The sequence below is a fragment of the Megalopta genalis genome, chromosome 3, assembly GCF_051020955.1.
Source record: "Megalopta genalis isolate 19385.01 chromosome 3, iyMegGena1_principal, whole genome shotgun sequence".
Taxonomy (NCBI): domain Eukaryota; kingdom Metazoa; phylum Arthropoda; class Insecta; order Hymenoptera; family Halictidae; genus Megalopta; species Megalopta genalis.
Window position 1 is genome coordinate 3,317,279 of NC_135015.1, and position 22,123 is coordinate 3,339,401.

General features: G+C 41.3%; 1 protein-coding gene across 1 annotated transcript in view; it reads left to right on the forward strand.

Annotated features, from left to right (window-relative positions):
• Eyg (eyegone) overlaps positions 1–20,991 on the forward strand; it is a 47,134-nt gene extending 26,143 nt beyond the window's left edge. Inside the window, exons 3-6 of the mRNA XM_033481804.2 lie at positions 11,890–12,030; positions 14,725–15,117; positions 19,078–19,262; positions 19,511–20,991. Of these exons, the coding sequence (XP_033337695.1) occupies positions 11,890–12,030; positions 14,725–15,117; positions 19,078–19,262; positions 19,511–20,101 (1,310 nt within the window). The 3' untranslated portion in view covers positions 20,102–20,991. The remainder of the gene's footprint in view (positions 1–11,889; positions 12,031–14,724; positions 15,118–19,077; positions 19,263–19,510) is intronic.
• The last annotated feature ends 1,132 nt before the right edge of the window (positions 20,992–22,123 follow it).

A 22,123-nucleotide genomic window follows, 5' to 3' on the forward strand; every position in this document is an offset into this window, starting at 1 on the left:
GACAAACGTTACCGCTCCGATTCAATTAACCTGTTCGCACGTTCGCAGACCGCCGTAAAAATTCTGCGAGATCTGGCTAATTTATCGGACGAATCAACATCAGCTGCGGTTTATCGCCGCGATTACTAGACCGTGGAACTGGGTAGATTACATTTTTTTCTGTTGAAGAATACATCACAGGAGAAAAGTACTAATGTAGTCATCAAAACTACTTATTTAGTCGTTAAAATTAATTTTGTCACCTGCAAGACAGGTCGCATCCGTGACAATACCCATACGCCAACGCTTTTCCCAGTCTTCGGAACAGATTTCACAAGTTGGAGAATGCATAGTAACTCCTTCTGTGAATTTTCATTCGTGGCTTCAATCGATTCAAAACGCTTTCTCGAAATTGGTAATTTGAGTTTGCGAAAAAGGAAAGAGTCACGCGGGGCGATGTCTGATGAATACGGTGCTTGATCGATAAAGTTTGTTGAGTTTTCAGGCAGAAATTCCCGTAACGAGATCAACGTGCGCGAAGAATCATTATCACGATGCAGAATCCAAAAATTGTCTTTGCATAAGGGCCGCTTTTGGTGAATATAAAAATAGGTTGGTAAAATTTGAGTCAGTCCAGAGATTTAAGAGGAATTAGGATTATCCGTATATTATTAATCACTTACTAAAAGCATTAAACAAGGAACGAAATTTCTTTCTTGTTCCTATTTGGTGCAATTTATGGAGGAGGTTTCGATGGATCAGAATGCTTGATGGATCGCGATCGAACTTAGAGTCACGATTGAGTACAGTAGTGGCTACTTACGTAGGAAAGATTGTTTCAATACGTGCACCGTAGGATTTTCGAATGAAAGATTCCGACTACTTTTTTTACATAATGTAAATCCTCCAGTTTGCAAAGATCTTTCTGCGGTGAGATTATTTTCTTTGATTTCCTAGTGTGGTAGAAACTTTGTTGTGGAATGTAATGTTAGGGGAATGCGCGTAGTTCGATACTGTAGGTGTTTCTTACGGTAGAATCTTGATCATACAAGTGTTCGGATAATGAAACAATTAATTCATTACAGCGATGTATTGAATCTTCACTAACTTATGCTAAATTGTGTTTTATGTGGACTTCGATCTGAAAAATGTTTGAATAACGAAGATATCGGAGATTTGGATAATCGCGGTTCCACTGTGTATAATTGGTAGACCGCGGAGTTTTATGCAAAATAAATATTGTTTGCATCAATTGGCAGAAATAGAAACTAAATAACAAGTTACTCCTTCCAGTAATAATTTTAATAAATTGTAAAAATGATACTTCCACATTTTGTAATTATTTCAATTATGCTCCTATTTTAAATTGCAACTATTCAATTTTGTCCTAAACGCATAAACTCCGCAGTCTAATCATTACTATATTATGGTGCTGTGTAACTTCAATCTGAACAGCCTCCACTGACCAATTCCTCGAGAACACGATTTCTTACGTAATTAAAAATTATTCGTAAAACCTGAAACTGGTATCAAAATACTGTAAGCGAACACCTGTCCACAATGAACCAACAGCAAGCTTAATGGATCTGCGAGGGGGACGTTCAAAAAGTTGCCAAATAAATCTGCAAGTGATCTTAACCGTCATCAATTATATGGTTGTAAAGAAAGCAACCCATCCAGGAAACGAGATAGAGATGTTCATTGAACTATCTTCCACTTTGAAGTTCGGAACATCGCTTGAGGCACCCGCCAAAGTTTATCAATTTCCTGACAATATACGTACAGTGTTCTATCCAAGAAGAACCTGCACCAGAATTCCCGCATGAAAGGACACCATCGTTGCAGTGCACCGTAGAATAAATTCCTCTCGTTTCCATCGAGGCCTTCATTCCTGGATTCTCGAGGACGATCAACACAAAGATCGCCACGGTTTCATCGTCGGACAAGCAGCGACGCTTCCGTCGAAGACTTTCGCGACTTCGAAAACGGACAAAGGAGGCAGCGGATCTCGCGATCGGCTCGCATGAATAATAAATATCTCCCTAGCGGTATGCCGCCCCGACAATTAATTCGACTGCTCCGCTCTATCGGTCCGCTTATCCGCTTGTACCAAGATCGATCGCCGCGATGGAAATACCGGGACAGCTTGAGCGGAGTGCGAACGGAACGCGTGGCGGTTCTCGACTTCGTTGGTAACAATTCGAACGGCGGCGGTAGCAACCGATGTCGTTTCTCCCTCCGATTACTCTCGTTCGCTATGATGAATTCGTAACGATAAATGTTTTCCGATGATGCGAGGTACCGTCAGCTCAATATAGCAACCCGTTCTTGTTCACCGGCATCTTTTATTGAGCACCGGCGATCGCCGAATAATAGTGTCCTGCCGCGAAATAATTTGAAATCGTAATTGCTTCATTCGTATTTCAGCTCGCGGGTCCCTGGATTTCGCGCTAGAACACTAGCTTTAACGCTGATTATTTTTTACAGTCCCTTTGAGGACATCATTGCTTTGAATTTGGCGGATGCTATCCCCGGTCTGTTATTTCAATTATTTGTACATTTAACGTGGAATATAATTTTATTAACGGTTAAGGCAAAGATCGCGAAAAAGCTCGTCGCATGTAAAGAAAGTGTTTGTTTCGGCTTTGTGTCGGTTTCTTGACGAAGCGACTCTTGTCTTTTATAAGTATTCTTGTCAAAACTCTGGCTAATTTCCGTAACAAAATAGGCTGTGCTTAAACTCCAGGTGCAATCTGCGTTCACTATACTTTCGGAGTATCGATACACACAGCGATGTCTATCGTTGGCGAAGCCAATCGGGTTTCCGCATACCGCATCGGCTGCAAGCACAATTGCCCGTCGTAGCATCGTTGTGCACCACGGGTGACGATTACCTGCACGCACCCCCATCCGCGTGACACGTCGACAGACGACTTGCTATCAAAAAAGCGCGGTATCAAGCTATTATTCATTATAGGCTACAGCTTGGCCAACATCCTGGCCAATGAAATCGCCAGGTCCAACAACAGCTTCTTTCATCGAAACCTCCTCTTTTTCTTCCTCGTAAGTGTTTTCTGTTCGCGAGTAGATCGACGTGCACACGTGCACACGGAGCAAAATGCAGAAAAGCAAAGAGAGGCAGGCGGGGAGAGATAAGAAGACGGACAGGCACTCGATAGAGGAGAGGAGAGATACGTCGGGTCGGGGCAAGGAATTTTTGCTCGAGGCATGGATACCTATTAGCCGGGTACATCGTTTATACCCGGCACGCACTTCACCCGTGGGAGCGCACGCGATACCCTGCCGACTTTAGCCGTCATTATTGTTATTAATAATAGTACGTAACGACCGATAATTGCTCAAGTCTGCCTGCGCCTCTGGTTTCCATTACCTTGCCAGCGCCGAGTCCGTTTCGAGGACTCTCCCGCGATTCAAACGAGTCCGGCCAGAGCCGCGGTCGCCTCTGGGACACGCATTGCAACCGATGCATTCTTTATTTCGTCTCTGACCTTCCTCCGAACCGAGTTCGCCTTTGTTTCTTGCGAACCGCCTCGGACACCGTCTTTCCGATCGATGCAATTACTGGAAAATAGAGGCTCTTTTCCGATTTTGTCCAACGCCAGTTTCGCTATTCAAACAACGGCAAACAATTCTTGTATATTCCAATAAGTAGACTGCGGATTTTTATACAAAATAAAAATTGTAAGCACTAATTATAAGGTACACAAGCTACATACATGTTGATATCGTTCGTTAATCATTTTAACGAGTTGAAAACAAAGTAACAGAATTTTTACTTCCGATGTTTCTACCGTTTTGTGTATGATCTACTCATTTTTATCATAAATGCATAAAATCTACGGTCTACTAGTTCATTTCATAAGAATCTGAAAGTTGCTTCTCCTTAGCAACGCTATCAGTTTCTGAGGAACTCTCAGCTTTCTTGCTTTACCTCAAAATAAATTGGGACGCGATAAAACTGCGTTGCACTCAGTGATCGCTACTTAAACATGGTTAAATATTTCGAATGTTATAATAAAATGCATCGCTACATTCGGGAGCGTCTACAGAATCGTTTCACGTAAGAATTATTCCAATAGCACATACCGATCAAGCAAAAACAATTTTCGAAATTGACAATCTCACTTTTTTTCAGCCATACCAGCGGAACAAAATTAGTTTAGATTTAATCGAATCCTGCGTGTTCAGAAAATGAAAAATGAACTGAGATTTCTTGGTGTTGGATTAAATGCTTCCAAGAAAACAAATGTTTCAATGAGTTCGAATCTAGGAAGTTTAAGACTATAAACGCGAGCCAGAAACATTAGCATTTTTCTATCGATTCCCGTTTGTATCCACAAATAGTGCGACGGTTTTTCCGACGGCATTCTCGTCAGATTTTGACACGGAAATTACATCTTCTCGTGGATCTTGTTATTCCGATTCAATGTAGCCGGACCACCTGTCTCGCCGTCATTTTTTTCCGCGCACACGATCATTCGCGTTTGAAATTCATCAGGTTGACAACTTCTGTTCTTCGTGACGTAACGAAGCGGTTCGATTGCTCGTTCCCCCGAAGGGAACGGATCGAAACGAGCCAGCCGTCGTGGCGAGGGTCAAAGCGGTGCAATTTTTACGTATTATACTACTGCATCATGGCTGCGTTCGCCGGTCTTCGCACGGGCTTATTCACGTAACGCGTGCACGTCAGCGGCGCATAATCGTCGGCATGTCATTTCGTGAACCGTGTCCTAACAGTTCTGCATTATGCAGCCGTGCCACCCATGCTTCGCGAAAGTATTCCCAGGGGAGACTTTCCGCTACTGACATCGGGGGTGAAGTAGTAAAATCAATGATAACCGGGGCGTGCACCGTAACAAATTCTCGCGGACGATTCAACACCTGTCACTATGAAACCGTCCGGTCACCCTCGCGATAGTAAAGCGAAATTTGTTCTTCCCACTGGATTAAATTCGACTGTACGGGATTCTCGTGTACAGCTATTACTAGTCTCCATTTTGAGTATTGACCGTCGGACTCCGTTTATGTCTATACTCGCTTTGAAAAGAAACTTTTGTTGCAAAGAATTTTTGCTCGTATATTGTTCCATATTCGCTACTAGTTGCAGCTTTTCATAGCTACGTATAAAACATTACGTGTAATACGTTCCCTTACAAAAGACCTAAATAAAATAATATGCTGTGGAAAAAGCTAATAATAGTCCCTTAGTTGCTGTATGCAACGCATGAAAATTGCAGGAGCATATTGTGTTGACTAATATAAGATTATCTATTAATTATAATTATCTATTAGCGTTTGTACTGATAATTTGTCTTCATCTCAGGTAGCACCCGATGTCTTAAAGACGTTCTTTTGTCGTTGGCTTTCTTTTTGAACGTCTTACGACCTAAACTGAACGTCCTAAAAACATCACGAAGTGGAAGAAACCAGTTTTCTATTAATTCTACAGTTAGATGTTGCCGTAAATATTGTTGATAATTTGTTTAGGCTTTTCGAACTATAGATACCAATTAAAAAAATAAAAATCGAATTTTCAACGTTTCTTTAATTTCATGTAGATATATTACCCAATATTAACCCTTTGCACTCCGCTGTCCCCTCTCGTGGGACATCGTAATTCTAGCATATCACTCGGATGTCCCCTGTCGTGGAACATTAAAGTTTATTAGTGATTACGAGAAATTGAGTTATTTCAGCGCAACTTTTTGAGACATGCATGTTTCCCTGAAGTTTTCTCTTGAAATGGCACAAGAAATAAAATCAAAATATAGTAAAATTACTAAGATATACAAGAAATGTCAGCGAGTTTTGACGAGAACGTGAGAGGCGTGCTCACGACGGTCCGAGCACTTCAAAGGCGCCACTTGAAAAGAGCGATAAGGCAGGTTTGTAGAAGAAAGATCGGTATACGAACATAGCACGCACTGTATAGTGAGATTTATAATCATAAAATCTGGAGGAAAAGATTTTCAAAGCTGAACTCAGCCTGGTTTGAAGCGTCGAGCAGTATAGATAGATCTAACGAGTGAGAAAATCGGAAAAGTGATTCTTCTCTTGGTAAATAAATTGTTTGATAAAAGTTTTTTTTTGGTAAATATTATCTTGTGAGTTAGTAATAAACAATGGCAAAACGTTCAAATACGAATGAGTCTCATAACACAAGTAGTAGCAAAGATGAGCTCCAGATAGACGTTTATACAGATATGTTAGAAATGTTACACAGAAATGTTACTACAGATATGTAGAAGGTTTTCTTCTACAGTTAGTCTATCGTTTTGATAGCAGCGATAGTGATATCGTCCAAGCAACAAGGCGACGAGAGAAAGAGTTTGCATAGATGGCGATTACAACAACAAAACAAAATTATAAAACAAACAATAACAAAGTTATAAAAAATAAAATATTGATTTTTTTGCAAATTTCTCGATTTCAGCCAAATTCATATAAGTCCAATATCATTGTAATATGTTAGTTAGTTCCAAAACCATACTAAATAATACGAGGGTCTGTAAATGCCTGTTTCTGCCGAAAAGTGGCGCTGAGTAGCTGGTAGCCAACGTCCAGAATGGTTCGGAGTGCTAAGGGTTAAACGTTCCTATATCTGAATAAATATTGTAAAAGTGGAAAAATTTAACGACAACAAATTGACGTCTTAAAATGGTCCGGAATATCAAATAACAGAGCACGTATTGTGCGCCGTTGCGTGCAGCACATCCTCTAATAAAATTCCGGAACAAATTAAAAGTAACAGATCAAAAGGATTCTTTAGTGATTGCTGCAACGATCTATAAATGAGCCGTTTATTTTGAAAGTGACATAAGTCACTTTGTTTTTAAGTCGATATATTTAAGGGTTTGCGTTTTAACACGTTTAAAAATATGGATGCTAACTTTCGAGAAGATTTACTTGTATTTGTTATCTCAGGATACTGATATTTTTCTCAGTATAAATAATTTCGTATAAACATTAAAAAATCACCACTTTTCATTACGGTAAAGTGACTTATGCCACTTTCAAAATAAACGGCTCATTTATCGAAAAAATTTCGAAGAGTAAGAATTCTCCTCGTAAAAGTTTCACAATGATTTTGTCGAACGAAACGTGAAAGTTTGAACAAAATGTTTTCCGAACGTAAGGTACCCATTTATTTCGAAATACATAGTCCTAGTAATCCAATATGTTGCAGTATGATGCACTATTGTTGCATTAAATTGATTGGAATTTCGAGAACAACGCTCCAAGGTAATTTAACGAAGCTATCAAATTAGTAAAGTATCGAAACATTCAGCGAACTGTATTTTGATGAGGTAATGCAATTTTATTGGTGCCTATTGCAGTTCGTCTTGAGAGTTAGGATATATTTTCGGAAAATTGAATGAGTTTATTACAAAAGTGGCAAAATAATTCGATTTTTCGTTCTTCTTCCGGATGATTGTTTCATCGTTATCAAAGCTGAAATTGACGCATCCAATGGTATTTACACGGATTACGATTTTCCCTCTTATTCACCGGAAATGTTGCTCTGGATACTATGTTAGATAATATCGCGTACATGAATGTGGTTTATTGACATTATTTGCTTTAGCTGGTAGTGAAGCCTACAATAATTATCAGATCCAAGATGCATTGATAATGGAAGAAATCGTGATGAGCATAGAGCATTTAATGTACAGATTTTTAAATCTTTGTTCCACGAGAACATTTGAGCCGTTTATTTTGAAAGTGGCATAAGTCACTTTGTTTTTAAGTCGATATATTTAAGGGTTTGCGTTTTAACACGTTTAAAAATATGGATGCTAACTTTCGAGAAGATTTACTTGTATTTATTATCTCAGGATACTGATATTTTTCTCAGTATAAATAATTTCGTATAAACATTAAAAAATCACCACTTTTCATTTTGGTAAAGTGACTTATGCCACTTTCAAAATAAACGGCTCAAATATCGCAAGAATATATTTATAAGACTATTTAAGTATGTTCGCTATATACTAGCGTTTGCATTGGTAAGAGAGATCTTCACATTACATGTAACGCATCATCTTATAGAATATGAAACAAAATATTGCATTGTACGGACAGATTAAGATAGTTCATCCCACAGAACTGCGAAAGCATATTCATAAGTAGACTGCGGATTTTATGGATTTGTGACAAAAGTGAAATACAAAATTGTGAAGGCACTGGAAGAATTTAAGAAGATTGTTACATTCAACTCATCCATATCGCTAAAAGAAGAAAGACATTTTCACCTAACTTGTATTACTTCTTCTTGTCCTGGTCGACACTTGATCTGTTCTATCGAATGGATTCGAAAAAGTACGGATGACGGGATAGGTGCTCTCGTATCGCCCCTACGTTTTTTGTTCGATATTCGAATACATCGGCGGAATAACATCGAGAGACAGGACACCGTAATGAATCCATGTACGAGGCGCGTAATTGGTGTAAGAGCAAAGTGTCCGTACGAGCTTGTGGGACGTGTTTACGAGAGAGGTTGGAGAGACACGAAAAAATCGGAACGCGAAAGACCGTACGAGGAGAAGAGGCAGCTGGGCATCTATTGTGGTTTCAGCGAAGATGAACGAGGGTAGCGAACCCGATACTTGGCCGTTCGGGGTAAGGAAGAGGATCCTCGTGGCAAGTTTCGTGTTGGCAATATGGAGACACAAAACGATACAGCTCTCTCGGCCTGCATTGAAATCCCGGGGAGCATAGGCGCTCTCGACATCGGATACTAATCCTATCGTGTCTGGGCGGACTCACGGCGCAGTCATTAGAAGCTTAGCGCGTGAAACGATACCGGCATGCGATAGCCTGCGATAATCAGAGATATCAAATATGAACCGATCGGGGAATAGACGCGCGTGTAACGTTTCCGATACCGTGTCCCCGGCTGCCATGCTGCCTCGTTATGTTTCTCTCGCCTACCGGCACGAGAGCACCGCCTCGGGCCGCTTCCGATTAGCTAATCGTCACTGCCTCTCGAAACTCGAAAGCTCCTGCAAAACAGCCCCCACCTCCATTTTTTCCACTCGATGGAAGATCATTTAATCGCTCTCTGCAAAAATGAAGGCGATCCGTGTAATGAGACACGGATGATCCTTGTCCTTTTTCCATCGTTATTTTTATTAAACAACGATCGATTGTAACCAGAGACTTCTACCGAACTATAAAATACCGGTATCATACCGGGATCGTTCTCTCTCTCTCTCTCTCTCGACTACACCTCCGAAAACTTTATAAAAACTTTCGGTTTCCCTATTCCATTATAATTTATGTGTTATATTATCGATATTGTGTTGGCTAATACAGAAAGTGATACACAGTACTACCATTGTCATGATATCAAAGTGAGAGTAATTACTAAACTCTGGATGACTGTGGCTGTCATGATTAGGTGATTCCTAAAGTATATGTTTTGTTTCGCATTGCATATGTTTTGCATGTTTATATTTAAAAACATATGCAATAGTATAGTAAATTAAATATATATCTTTCTTGTTCTCTCGACATGCGTGGCATATTTTTCTAACGTATGTGGCTAATATGTGATTTTTAATAGTTAAACTGTTATCAGCAGCACATCCGTAGTGGATTCATCCAATTTTGTAGCTCTGGCAGAATGTTCTCCGTTGTACAATAAATAATGGCCGTTCCGAAGCAAGATACAGACAGAAATAAGTAGAAGCAGCTAATCATGATCAGACTCGTCGTCAGCAGCGAGCATGTTTTGAACTGCAATTATTAGGTTGCTGCATATGAAATGTCTGATTTTCTTTACATGTGAACGTTTGTCTCCCTGTTTTCGTTATGCTTTTGTTTTTGGCATAACCTCGTTTATAGTCGTGCGTCCATTGCCAGAGTTACATTTCAACAAAGATTTTCTCAAAAATGTTCCATTTCGTTATTTGTTTTGAATTTCGTAAGGATATCAATTCAACCGGTATTCGTGTGTGTGTGTGTGTGTGTGTGTGTGTGTGTGTGTGTGTGTGTGTGTGTGTGTGTGTGTGTGTAATTTTTTTATATGAGTACAATCTTGGTAATAATGCTGCAAAAGCTGCGCGCAATATAAACCAGGCTTTTGGGGAGAATACTGTTAAGGATCGAAAAGTGCAGCGTTGGTTTAAAAATGTTCGATTTGGTGATTTTTCTCTACAAAATAAACCGCGTGAAAGACCCAAAACGTCTGTGAGAAATGATGCTCTGAAAGCATCATTACTCGTTCCTTCGAACTGAGGAGACAATTACAGCCAAAAAGTACCGCCAATGCATCGATGAAATGCATGAAAAATTGAGAATTATATGTCCATCACTTGTTAATCGGCATGGCCCACTTCTCCACGATAACGCTCGGCAACATACGTCGTACAAAACAATTGCGAAATTAAATGAATTAAAATATGAAATTTTGCAGCTCCCAGCTTATTCGCCGAATCTTTCGCCAATCTTCTTCCATTTTTTTAAACATTTAGAACAGTTTTTACGGGCTAAACAATATGAATATGAAGACAGTCGGAAAAATTCAATATTAGAATTTATTGATTCGAAAGATCAGAATTTCCTTCAGACAGGCATCTACGCATTAAAATCTCGTTAGGAAAAGCTTTTGAGAAAAGATATGCAGTTTTATATATTCACTTAAAAATCCGACATATCATACTCACGACCCTAATATATGTACGTGGACTTATAAAGTATTAGGTGTACCGAAAAGTTCTGTCCGTTTAAGAAATGAAAGGAAATAATAGATTTTTCATAAATTTAGTAATATTTATTGTACAATATAATTTCCGTCGTTACTTATGACCTCTTGCCAGCGTGATGACAATTTGTGAGCAACATTTTTTTTTTTAAATATATGTCTCACATGAATATGTGCATATCTATTGAAATTTTCAATGACATTATCAGACAGAACTTTCCGGTAGACCTAATGTTTGCTTAAAAGTAAAGTAAAGTATTTACTTATACTTATAAAGTATATTATAAAGTATGTGCATATATAAATTATTCTATGCTTCTACCGTCTGGTTAAAAACCATCTTCTTTTATGCAATGTTTCTTTCGTTTCTTTTATCATGACAGTTATTTGTCGAACATTTGGAATGTACTGCGTTAGGAAGCAGTATTTCTTGAATGTACTATATAAATCCTTTCTACAAATCAACGCACAAACTATGCTTCGCTAACACATTCACTATCACACCGGTGATGTTATGGATGACATTATATTTTGATCAGATTTAGGAACTTGTGTAGTCGCATATTAGAGCAGACTAAAATTTATCAGGATTCATAGCATGCAGGAAAATTAAAGAAACAATCGCTTCAGTTAATTTTAACTTGACATTTTCGTTTCTCAGTTGTGACTTTCTATCCGCTTGTGGCAGTGAACGTGTTAAAAATGGACTTGGATCCTCCTCCTTTCTGATGAAATTGGAGTGTATCTAACGAAAAATATATTTATTAATATTATTCAAACAAACTTCGAATTTCTTCTGCGAAGAAAAAAAGGTTAACGATATTGAAATGCAGGGATTAATATTGTGGAGTAAATTGGGCGCAGAGGCCAGCAGACTATGAGAACGTTTGCACGGTCGAGGCAGCAGTTTCTGGGGGTATGCGATCCAACTGGTATGCTCGGGGCACATTTATAAGCGCCATTTGACAGACCATATTCGTCCGAGCCGCGGGGACGTTGTCATTAGGCCGAGATACCCGATGGTCGCGTGATTTTCCGAAATTATGCGGGCTCGGCTCGAATGCGGCACGAGGCATATAAACGCGGCCCAGCATCGGCGTTTACGAGCGATTTTATCGGCGGACACCGCACCGTCAGTGTTACCAAAGCACCTTGTCCTTGAAGCTCGTTCTATCGTGTTCCAGGTACGCTACGCCCGTCGGGCGTAATCGGTGGCAGCAAGCCAAAAGTCGCGACGCCGGCCGTCGTCGCCAAGATCGAGCAGTACAAGAGGGAAAACCCGACGATCTTCGCGTGGGAGATCCGGGAGAGACTCATCTCCGAAGGTAAGCATATTCTCGATTCTTACAGTTCGAATTTGCGAGTCGTTGCCGCTTGCTACGGAATCATTAGCAATTGCTGACAATTCGATTTCCTTCTTCCGGGATGATATTGAATTAATACGTAAATTGCGGGTATGTAGGCAAGATTAAAATTTTCTGATTCAATTGAAAGAATCAATGGCCGAATATAAATTTATCTTTGACAAGAATAAAGCAGTGTTCTTAACCGACGAGGTTTACGGGACTCGTCAAATGATTATAAATTTTATAATTTACGATTATTGAAGTCCTAAAGATACATTTATTTATTCAATAAATGTGTTATTTGGCACAAATATTACAATCAAAATCGCTAAACTGTTATTGTTACTCGTGTAAAGTAATATAAAACAGCTATTTTCAGTGCTCCGTAAACCTACTGTTAAAATTCGGCTGAAGTTTTTTGCTCGGAAGAAATCTTTTAGTTGATGCGTGAGTTTATTGCTTCTTCATTGTGAATTTGGGGAAATGATCTACGAAAATGGAATCTTGCGGGAAAATCCGCAAGATTGAAAATGTGTATTGTGTATCTTGATTCGTGTATGAATGCATGTTCAGAAGATCGCGTAATAATATTCCCATTCGATGTATACTGCACGAAGTTAATTCCTGTTATTCATTTTTATTTAATGAATAGTTAAAACATCCGACAATCATGTCTCTCGTTTGATCATTGGGGAGAAATGTTTCCAACAATTACGCGCTCCGTCAGATCGTGAGGTAAAAGTGTTTCTGCACCGTTCAACAATTATTTCTCTTAACTCTTTGAGGCACGGTGTGATTAAAAATGTTCCATCTTTTTGATACACGGTAATGCATGGTAGCACATTTTTAGACCCACCTTGAAATATTGCAATAGCTGCATGCGTATTCCTGAACCCATACCTAGTCCCGCCCTATAACAACAAATTGAATTGAATTATTATTATTTCCTTATTTTTTTATATTATGTCATTCCTTTGTTAATAAAAATATACCAATTTCGTCTAATTTAAAACGCAATAAAATTTCTATGCAACATGGATCTATCTTATTTTCTGAGATCCTGTGCCCCAAAGAGTTAAATGAAGCATCAATTCTTACATTTAAATCCGAAGTTAATCCATTTACATACATACGGTAATCGTCACCTGTCGCTAATTAGTTAACTATTTTTAAGATTAGTTACTGGATTAGTTAACTATCACCACGCATGCAGATACTACGCTACTCGACCTGCATCACAACAAAGTCATGCCATCATTCCGACTATTTCGCAGTAGGTGATAGTTGATAATCATCGTGCGCGGATCATTCCGTTTACGGACGCAAATGCTTTAAACACCACAGGGAATGCTTCAGATCTAATCAAAGTTGCCAGACTTTTAAGAAAAGCGGAACGCTCTGAAGACGCGGCGCGAGAGACCCGTTGCGAATTCATCCATTTGTAATCGGCGCAAACCAGCGAACAATTGTGTTGGTGATCGCGTGGTTCGTGCACGGGTGCAAATCGGTCGTAGTAATAGTCGTAAGTGTCTGCGAGCAAAACGAACAATCGCGCTATGGAACGAAGAAGCTCCGCGGCCTTGCCCGTCGACACACTTTACGTTCTTTTCAAATGCGCAGAGCGTCGGGACACGCCGGGACACATCCTCGTCCGTAATTCTCCCGGTTAATTATCGAAATTCATCCGGTCGCGCCAACTTTCTCCTTCGGGGCATTCAGGCAGCGTCACCCGCGCGACATTTACATGAAAATCGGGAGCAGACGCGGACGCAGAAAGAACCGGATGCCATGTGTATCGACGTGGTTTCAAAAGTCCTTGCTAGAGATCGAGCCTACTTTATCTGGCACAGGAAACGCTTTCTTAAAACGAGCCTGGTGACGCGGGCCGGACTGCATTCTTCGATCTGTCTTCGAGAGCGTGCCGAATTCCCTTTCCGTGCAAAAAGTTTTACCACGATCATTCTCACATGACTCTTGAACTTAAAGCAACGCAACTTGTAACGCTTATTCAATGCAACCGTTGTATAGATCAAGTTTCATGTTCGAATAGTGCCTGTGCGACAGTGTTATCCTCTAGGAAATGTTTCGCCTTCGAGTTACCAAGCGTACAGTCAGGCGTGCGTGCAAACAAAGTTGAAATTGCTCAATGTTTCCTGTAAACAGAGTTATTAAAGAATTAGCTCCAACGCTTGGATAGAGCTCTCGGTTATTATACACAGTAAAAAGACTGGCTCGAATAAACGTTATTCAATTCTACGGGAACGCTCGCGATAGTAAAAAATCAATATCCCCATTCCCATAAGTAAGAAAATGTTGGAAGCCTTTCTTTTCCTTATAACGACTGGCTCATAGATAATGTATCGCATGCTTTCTTTCAGCTAACTTTCAAGCTAACCCGCATGCGACATTTAACTCGAACAAAAAGTGAAGTCAACGTCTCCATTGCGTTTTACGAAATCAGCTTCTACCTAACACTATATGTACATACGCAAACTATCAATGATCATGATTACGATGTTGTACGTCATCTGTGAAAGATATGAAAGCGAAATTGCATTAATTACGATTCAAATGACACGGTAGAAAGCATAATTGTGTTTGAAGAGGTCGCACGATCTGGAGAAGGTCTCGGAGAAGATCGTTGAGAGAAGGAGTCGGGTTTGCTGGTTTCAGGCGTGTGCAGCAACTCGACGGCGCCATCGGTGAGCAGCATCAATCGGATCCTGCGTAATAGGGCAGCGGAGAGGGCGGCTGCGGAATTCGCGAGGGCGGCCGGGTACGGTTTGTACGCGGCGCGTCCACACCCGTACTTCAACAGCGCCCATCAACACCCGAGGACCAGCCACCATTTGCCGGCGAGCTGGCCGGCACCGGGGGCGGCGGGTCACCCTTGGATATTGCCGCCGTTGGCTACCGGAATCTCCGGCGCGGCTTCCGCTCTCCTGCTGCCCCCGTCCTTGAGCCCGGGAGCCGCCGCAGCTGCAGCTGCAGCCGCCTCTGCATCGGCCGCTGGCACCGCGGACCACTCCCTGCACGCCGACGCGATGGCTCGGGGATACCTGCAAGGTGATCATTGATCCTCTTTACTTTTTATCGTAAGGTTCCTTGAACCCGTCGCTGGCTTCGGTTTTCAAAATTCGGTGGCCAGCCAATACAGTTTCCTCCAAATTGCAGAATTCCAGGTTTCGCAGGTTTCCACGAAAATGAGATACTCCTACTAATTTCGCTCGATACGTGGAAAGAGAAACAAACGAACGATGCATAGTTGCCTCTTTTTACACAATTAGTTGTCTCTTTATAATTGAAAAAACGTATGTCATTTTTGGTATGTATTGTACGAACTGTTAGGAGAGTCGCTTTCGAAATATATAGAAGAATACCCAACTGCCCCCCCCTGGGATTTTAACGATATCTTCTGAGATAAGTCTAGGTGTCATATAATCACAATTTGTAGAATATCTTATGACAGTGGCCATTCTTTATAAACAGTATGTATTTGTTGAGTTTAGTGGAAACATATTCCATGTAAGCGAGTAAGTGGGTAAAGCGACTTTCTTAATGTCGTTTTTTATATTATCTTATTTGACATACATATTGCAAAGCTATTGAGAAGTACTTAAGACCATAGTTAGTATTTCGAACTAATCGGAAAGAGTATTATACTTGGAAAACAGTACACTTCCGATCGTCGAAGTCACGCTTGGTTCTCAATTAATTTTTGCATGAACTAGACTCGAGGAACCGTATTTATGCTTGCCAGCAGATTTTATTTATAATATTATCTTATGCGTCTGTGACGAAAATTCTTGGATGAAAAATAGAACTGTTGAAGCATTTCGAGAGTGTACAAATAGTTTTACATTGTGTACAACTTACTCGAATCGTGAAAACAGTAAGATAACCGATATGCATTTTTTACAGAAATAAGTAAGTGAATAAGAAAATAGCAAGAACGTCGTAATTAATTAAAAGAAGATGGAAGCTACCTAACGCCTGTGTCTTGCAGTGATAATTTTTATTTGGCACAGAAATCTGCAGTCTTATGTGTTATTAGTGGAATTGCGGATTTCGTATACTTGTAACAAATATGAATTAACGAATCAAAACATAGTGTAAACATGACAGGAATTTTAAGTAGATGGTTTAATAAAAGAAGGTATCAACTACTTCACTCCTGTTCCTGTAATCGATGTAGAAAATCGTTGCTTTGCGCAAAGGTTTGCAATCTACACGGAAACTAACGGATAACGCCCCGAAGAAAATGATGGTATACTCCAAAATGGAATTGTAATTGTCTTGTTCATCAGATACTTTAAAAGTATGAAAAGATTCGGAGATTTTAATATTGCTATCGAAATCAAGATATTATTGAATATTGAGAAAATTGGGTTCTGAAAAATTGGTGTCATATCGTTATCCGCTACTGTGGATAGTTTTAGAGTACAAGAGTACAGAGGAAAGAAAATCCATTTGTCCTGCTGGCTCCTGCCTAAAATGATCCACTCTGAATTATTAAAAAATACATACACACGAATCGAATCACGCAGATTATTGGTAAAATAGCAATGAGTATCAAAGCATCAATAACACTTACTGCAGACTCGAATTGTGTAACTATTATATATAGCTTACTACTAAACGCTGACAGTTCAAGACTAGTTGCGGAAGACACTTCTAGAAGCAATTATTGAACCTGTACATCTCTCAACAAGCTCTATTCTCGTAAATCATTGGGATAGATGTTAAATTTATCACCGGCAGTGTAGTTAAAATCAGCGAGCACGTAACCTGTACGCCATTTTAAAATCACGAGAATATATTTCATGGTCTCGAATAGAAAGTCGTCGTTCATTATGTATTGTGAAGCTTGTATGTAGTTTGAAAATTCAGCCACGGACGAAGCATACTCTTTGATCAAGCTTCGGGAACATAGCTTACATTTGTCTTGTCACTTCAACCCCTTCAGAATTGTGAACGAGACATCATCGTATAACTTCATTCTCCTAGGTATACTTTTAGATACCTCACACTATACATAGTTACGTCTTCACATGTCCACACCCTACAAAAGTATTAGAACAGCTGCGTATTTAATAGTATAAACTGTAATTTTTCATTCAGTTTACATCATTTTCTTGCCAGTTTTACAGCATCATATTGTCGAAAATACAATATTAACTTTATAAGTGTTTGTCACTTATGCTATTAGTTTACCCATCACGCATGCTAAATTGATTTCATACGATATGGCTTCTTAATATCAGGAACATACTACGAAATGCACGAAACCAAATGGGATTAGAAATAATAACAATGCGAATAAAAACGGATGCTGAAATTAGCCCAAGAAGTAATTAAGGAACATTGGATGTATCGACAGAAAAATAGATTTAATTTTCTTTTATAAAGGTAACGTTATTGTTATAATATATACAGGGTGTGACACATAATTGTCGCCACGATTTTTCAAGCACTTTCGACAGACCGACAAAAAAATATTTTGAATGAAAGTCAATAAATATTTAGTCAACTGCATATTAAAAAATAACAAATTCAGAAAACTATTGTTTTTCTACTAAAAGCCATGGGCACCTTGACTTTTTTAAGTGGCACTCTGTATTTTTAACTTCGTAGGGTTATTGTTCATGAGAAACTGAATTCAACGACCTACTATACTATGATCTTCAAATGTTCTGGACTTCAACAATTTAGGGTTGAACAACGAAAGCGTTAATATCGAAAGCTATTTTATTTCAATCAATTTACAATAAGTGCTCAAAGTGTAGTCTATTTTCTTGTAAGCACAATTTCAGTCGTGTAAACAAATTACGATTAGTTGAAAATATTACTATAACTTAATATGAGAACTGAAAACATTTTTTTGTCAGACTGTCAGAAGTGCATGAAAAATCGTGGCGACAGTTATGTGCTACACTGTGTATATGTACTTGCAATAGTCTCGTATAATTAGTTTTGAAATAAATTTAAGAAATTAGAAGTTCCTGTAAGTATCCTAATACCTTTGAGAATCGTCGCGTTTGCTTTCAAGGCGCGAAACCAACCAGCTTTGAGCCAATAACATCTGGTGGAATGGATCGATATGATTTTATGACTGTTCATTGACTGGCGACTCTCGCGCCTCTATCTTACCAGTCGAGGGAACAGAGCGAGTGAAAGCCCTATAACATAGTAATACAATAATAAGTGAGTCGATAGAGCCCAATTACAATGGCGGAACACTGCAACTTGTAATTCTGAAGCACGCGTAGTTCGTTTATTATCTTCGTGTATAGCCAGCTGAGTATACTTGAAACCATACTCCAGAAGTCAGTTTGCTCGGTTTACTTTTCTTCTTCTCTACATTTTTTTCTCTTTTTAATGATCTTACACTTGTAATTTAGTAGACACGGAGTTAGAACTAACAACAGGATGTCAATTTGATTAAAGTTTCCAATGCGTAGTTCGTATGGAATACCCGCGAGTGCATCTATGAAATATTTAATCTACCATGATGTTTACATGATTTATAATATAAATATAATATAATAATAGATATTCCTTCTACTACACTGTTTTAGTTTAGTCAGCACTGAAAGGGTTGTAAGTAATTTTCTACAGCAACAGTAGACGGTACTTATTTCTTGTAATCGTATTGAATTATTTAGAATAATCGGCCACTATAGATGACCGCAATCGTCCTCGATAGATTAGACTGCACATTCTTATTCAACGAGCATTTCCACACGTCCCAAGCTACTAATCCTACCAATTAGCATTAGCAGTTTCAGATTTAAGCACCGAGAACTAGCTAAATATATTTTATAGTCTATTCCAAATTTATTTCTCCGTTTCTTTATTTACCGTAAAAATGTCATAGAGCAAGGAACTAAGATCATCAAAGCAACCTTCTTCTTCTACATTCTACCGCCTTGGAAGTTCACGGAGCAAAGTTAGCTAAAATCGGGGCAAAGATCGATGCTCCCTAGATGACAGTAGTAGAAAAAGCCTGGTTGTTTCTGTACGCAGACGGTGACGGTGACGACGGTAGCGTGGATGGATCGGAGCAGCCTAAGTTCCGACGGAACCGCACCACCTTCAGCTCCGAGCAGCTGGAGGAGCTGGAGAAGGAGTTCGAGAGATCGCACTACCCCTGCGTGTCGACGCGGGAGCGTTTAGCCTCGAAGACTTCGTTGTCGGAAGCTCGTGTACAGGTGGGGATCAATTGCATCGCAGATATGTTTGTCGCAGGACTGGCGCGTCTCCGCGAGGGCCTGTCTTCGTCGCTAGTTCTCTAGACTATGATTGCAGCAAGACAAGAAGCACAGTTGGACAACTGATCCAAAAGACTGACCCTTGCTACAGCAAGAGACAGGCCTTCGTTTTGGAGCGCGCGCGCAGCCCTCGTACCATAGTCGACTTTGATCACGAGCGTTCTAACGGCCTAACTCGTGACTCTTAGGTTTGGTTTTCCAACAGACGGGCAAAGTGGCGGCGTCATCAGCGCATGAACCTCTTAAAGCGTTCACCACCGCCGCCGCCGCCACCGCAGCCGCAGCAGCAACAGCCGCCGCCGCCGCCGCAGCCGCAGTCCGCATCCGGTATAGAACTCTGCCGTGCGTCAAGCTGCTCCATCGCCGGCATGGGCGGCGAAAGTAGCGCGTTCAGGGCGGTGGTGACCAACTCCTCGTCGAGGGAGGCTTCGGAAAGGACCGAGAGGATCGACAGGGTCGAGCCAGTCGCAAAGCAGCCGGAGAGGAAGCCGAGCGCGTTCAGGATGATCAGTCAGCTGGTCGGCGAGGACTCGCCGAGCCTGCCCAGGCCCTCGAGTCCCGCGTACGAGCAGCAGAGGCACGGGCCCAATTCGGGGCCCGGGATCGGCTCCTCGGAGCTGGCGAACAACGGCGAGTTCGAGAGGCCGGAGGACGAGGAAGAGGACGAGGAGATCGACGTGCAGGACACGGACCAGGACGTGCCCTCCTCGCCCACCGTCGCCTGGAGGGACCACTGGACGGACCAGCAGCCCCTCGAGCTGACCAAGCACGACCGCTGAAAGCGTTCAAGGTGGTGTCCTACAGATCCTTGTGATTCGCGCGGTGTCTCTACGAAAATCATCGAACGGTGACGAGAGCGAGAGAACGTTTCAGTGTCTGCCTAAACCCTCGGAGCCCGAGCCCGATCCCGATCCCGGAATTTGGCGAACTGGGCCGATCGGTGCGTCGGAATCCCATTCAGGAGACTCGTCCTCTTGTTTGCTTAATGTCTCCCACTTTCTCCGTCGCCGGCCAACCAACAATGTCGGCCGGACAACGTCCCCTAGCACCTAGGAAGCTACTTACTACGATTACGGTCAATTTATTACGATTAAGGTTACGCTAAGTGCTACGAAGATCGTTTGTGTAATGCTCCAGCGCGGCATCCGGTGGCGTTACGGTGTGTTCGGATCAGACGAATCCTCGATCGTCCTCCAGTTTGATCAAATACGCGCTCGCTACGCAAGAACAACAACGACGAATCGGCGAGCTAATGATCGTGCGGTTTAAGTTGATCATCGACGAACTCGTGTGACTTGGACATTCGTCGAATCGTGCATGAATGCGGCACGTTTGATGAAATAGCGACAATTCGCTTGGTCTAGAAGCATCTTCACGCCGGAGCCGCAGGCATTTAGATAGGTAATTAACAACGTCGCGGACGGATCAACGCCCCGGAACAAACCTGTTCGGAACTAGTCCCGGCCGAATCGTTACGCCGCGCGGATCCTGATCATGTATTTGCCTAGACGCTGCTGCGTAGGTAGGAGTAGGTGTTCAGACGATAATACTGTAACCGAACTCTGTTAACAGTGACTCTTATTTAAATGAATTCGTTTGTAAATATTCACACACACACACACACACACAAACACACACACGGCTTTGAAAAATGATCTTTTACAATCTATACACGGCCTCACCATTCATCAACCCTTTCACAACGAATCTCCTGCATCCTCGATCCTTTTAGTCTATCACTGAATATAGGTCTTCGTTGCTGTCCATTTCCGACAGGCACTATGGAGAATATCTACGAGAGCGAAGCATTCCCAGGATTTTGGGACACGAGCTTTTGCAAAGTATTCGTGAATTTTTTGAAGATTCATCGATCCTTAGTGAGTAACCCAGATGCTTATTATATCGGTTTCATGTTGATTCGAAACACACAGGACTTTGGAAAATGATCTTGTACAGCCTATATATAGGTCTCGCGAAGATCTATCCATCCGTTTCCTCCAGAAAACTTCTCAGATCCAGAATCCTTTTAGTTTAACAAAAGTTAGTTCAACAAGACAGTTTAACAAAGGTCTACGAGAGTGAAACGTCTGCAAAACTGTGGAAGATTATCTTTCACCTAATCCAGGCCTATACCATTCATCGTTAATCCTATAGAACCTCCTAGATTCCGAACCCTAGCCTCGAATCTGTCGAACATCTCTGTTTCCGCAGACTTTCGACAGGCAATTCGCAATTTGGCGAACGTCTACGGGAGTGGGACGTTGTCGAGGAGAGAAAGGGAACCACGGGGAGAAGGCTCATCGACGATTAACTCGAATCTACGGTTTCGTCGGGCCCGCAAATAAGGAATCCGCGCGACTGCGAAACTGGTTTTCTCTCGGACGACACTCTTTCGGGGCACGGGTGGAATCGGTCGTTGGCGGAGAGCACGAAAACACCGGATCCACCGACATTTCGGATATCGTGGTCCCCGTCACCGGTTAACGCGGCTACCAAATTTATAACCACGTCCGGGCCCGGGACGGGGCCCAGGGCCCGAGATGTGCACACGGTAGGGAACACGGGGAGGAAGAGAGGAAGAGGCGAAACGAGGAGGCCAGCGGACCTGTGAGGCGACACAACAAGTTTGGACCCCGTTGTAATTGAAACAAACTTGTCGGACACTCTCCGGTAATTCTTGTCATCTGTCTAGGCTTCTGCTCCCACGGTATTTCGGGCCCTGTACACCAGTGCATCTTCTCGACGTTACGTTGGTAGCGATACGGATTGGTAAATTGCGTCAATTGTGCTAAATTAGAATC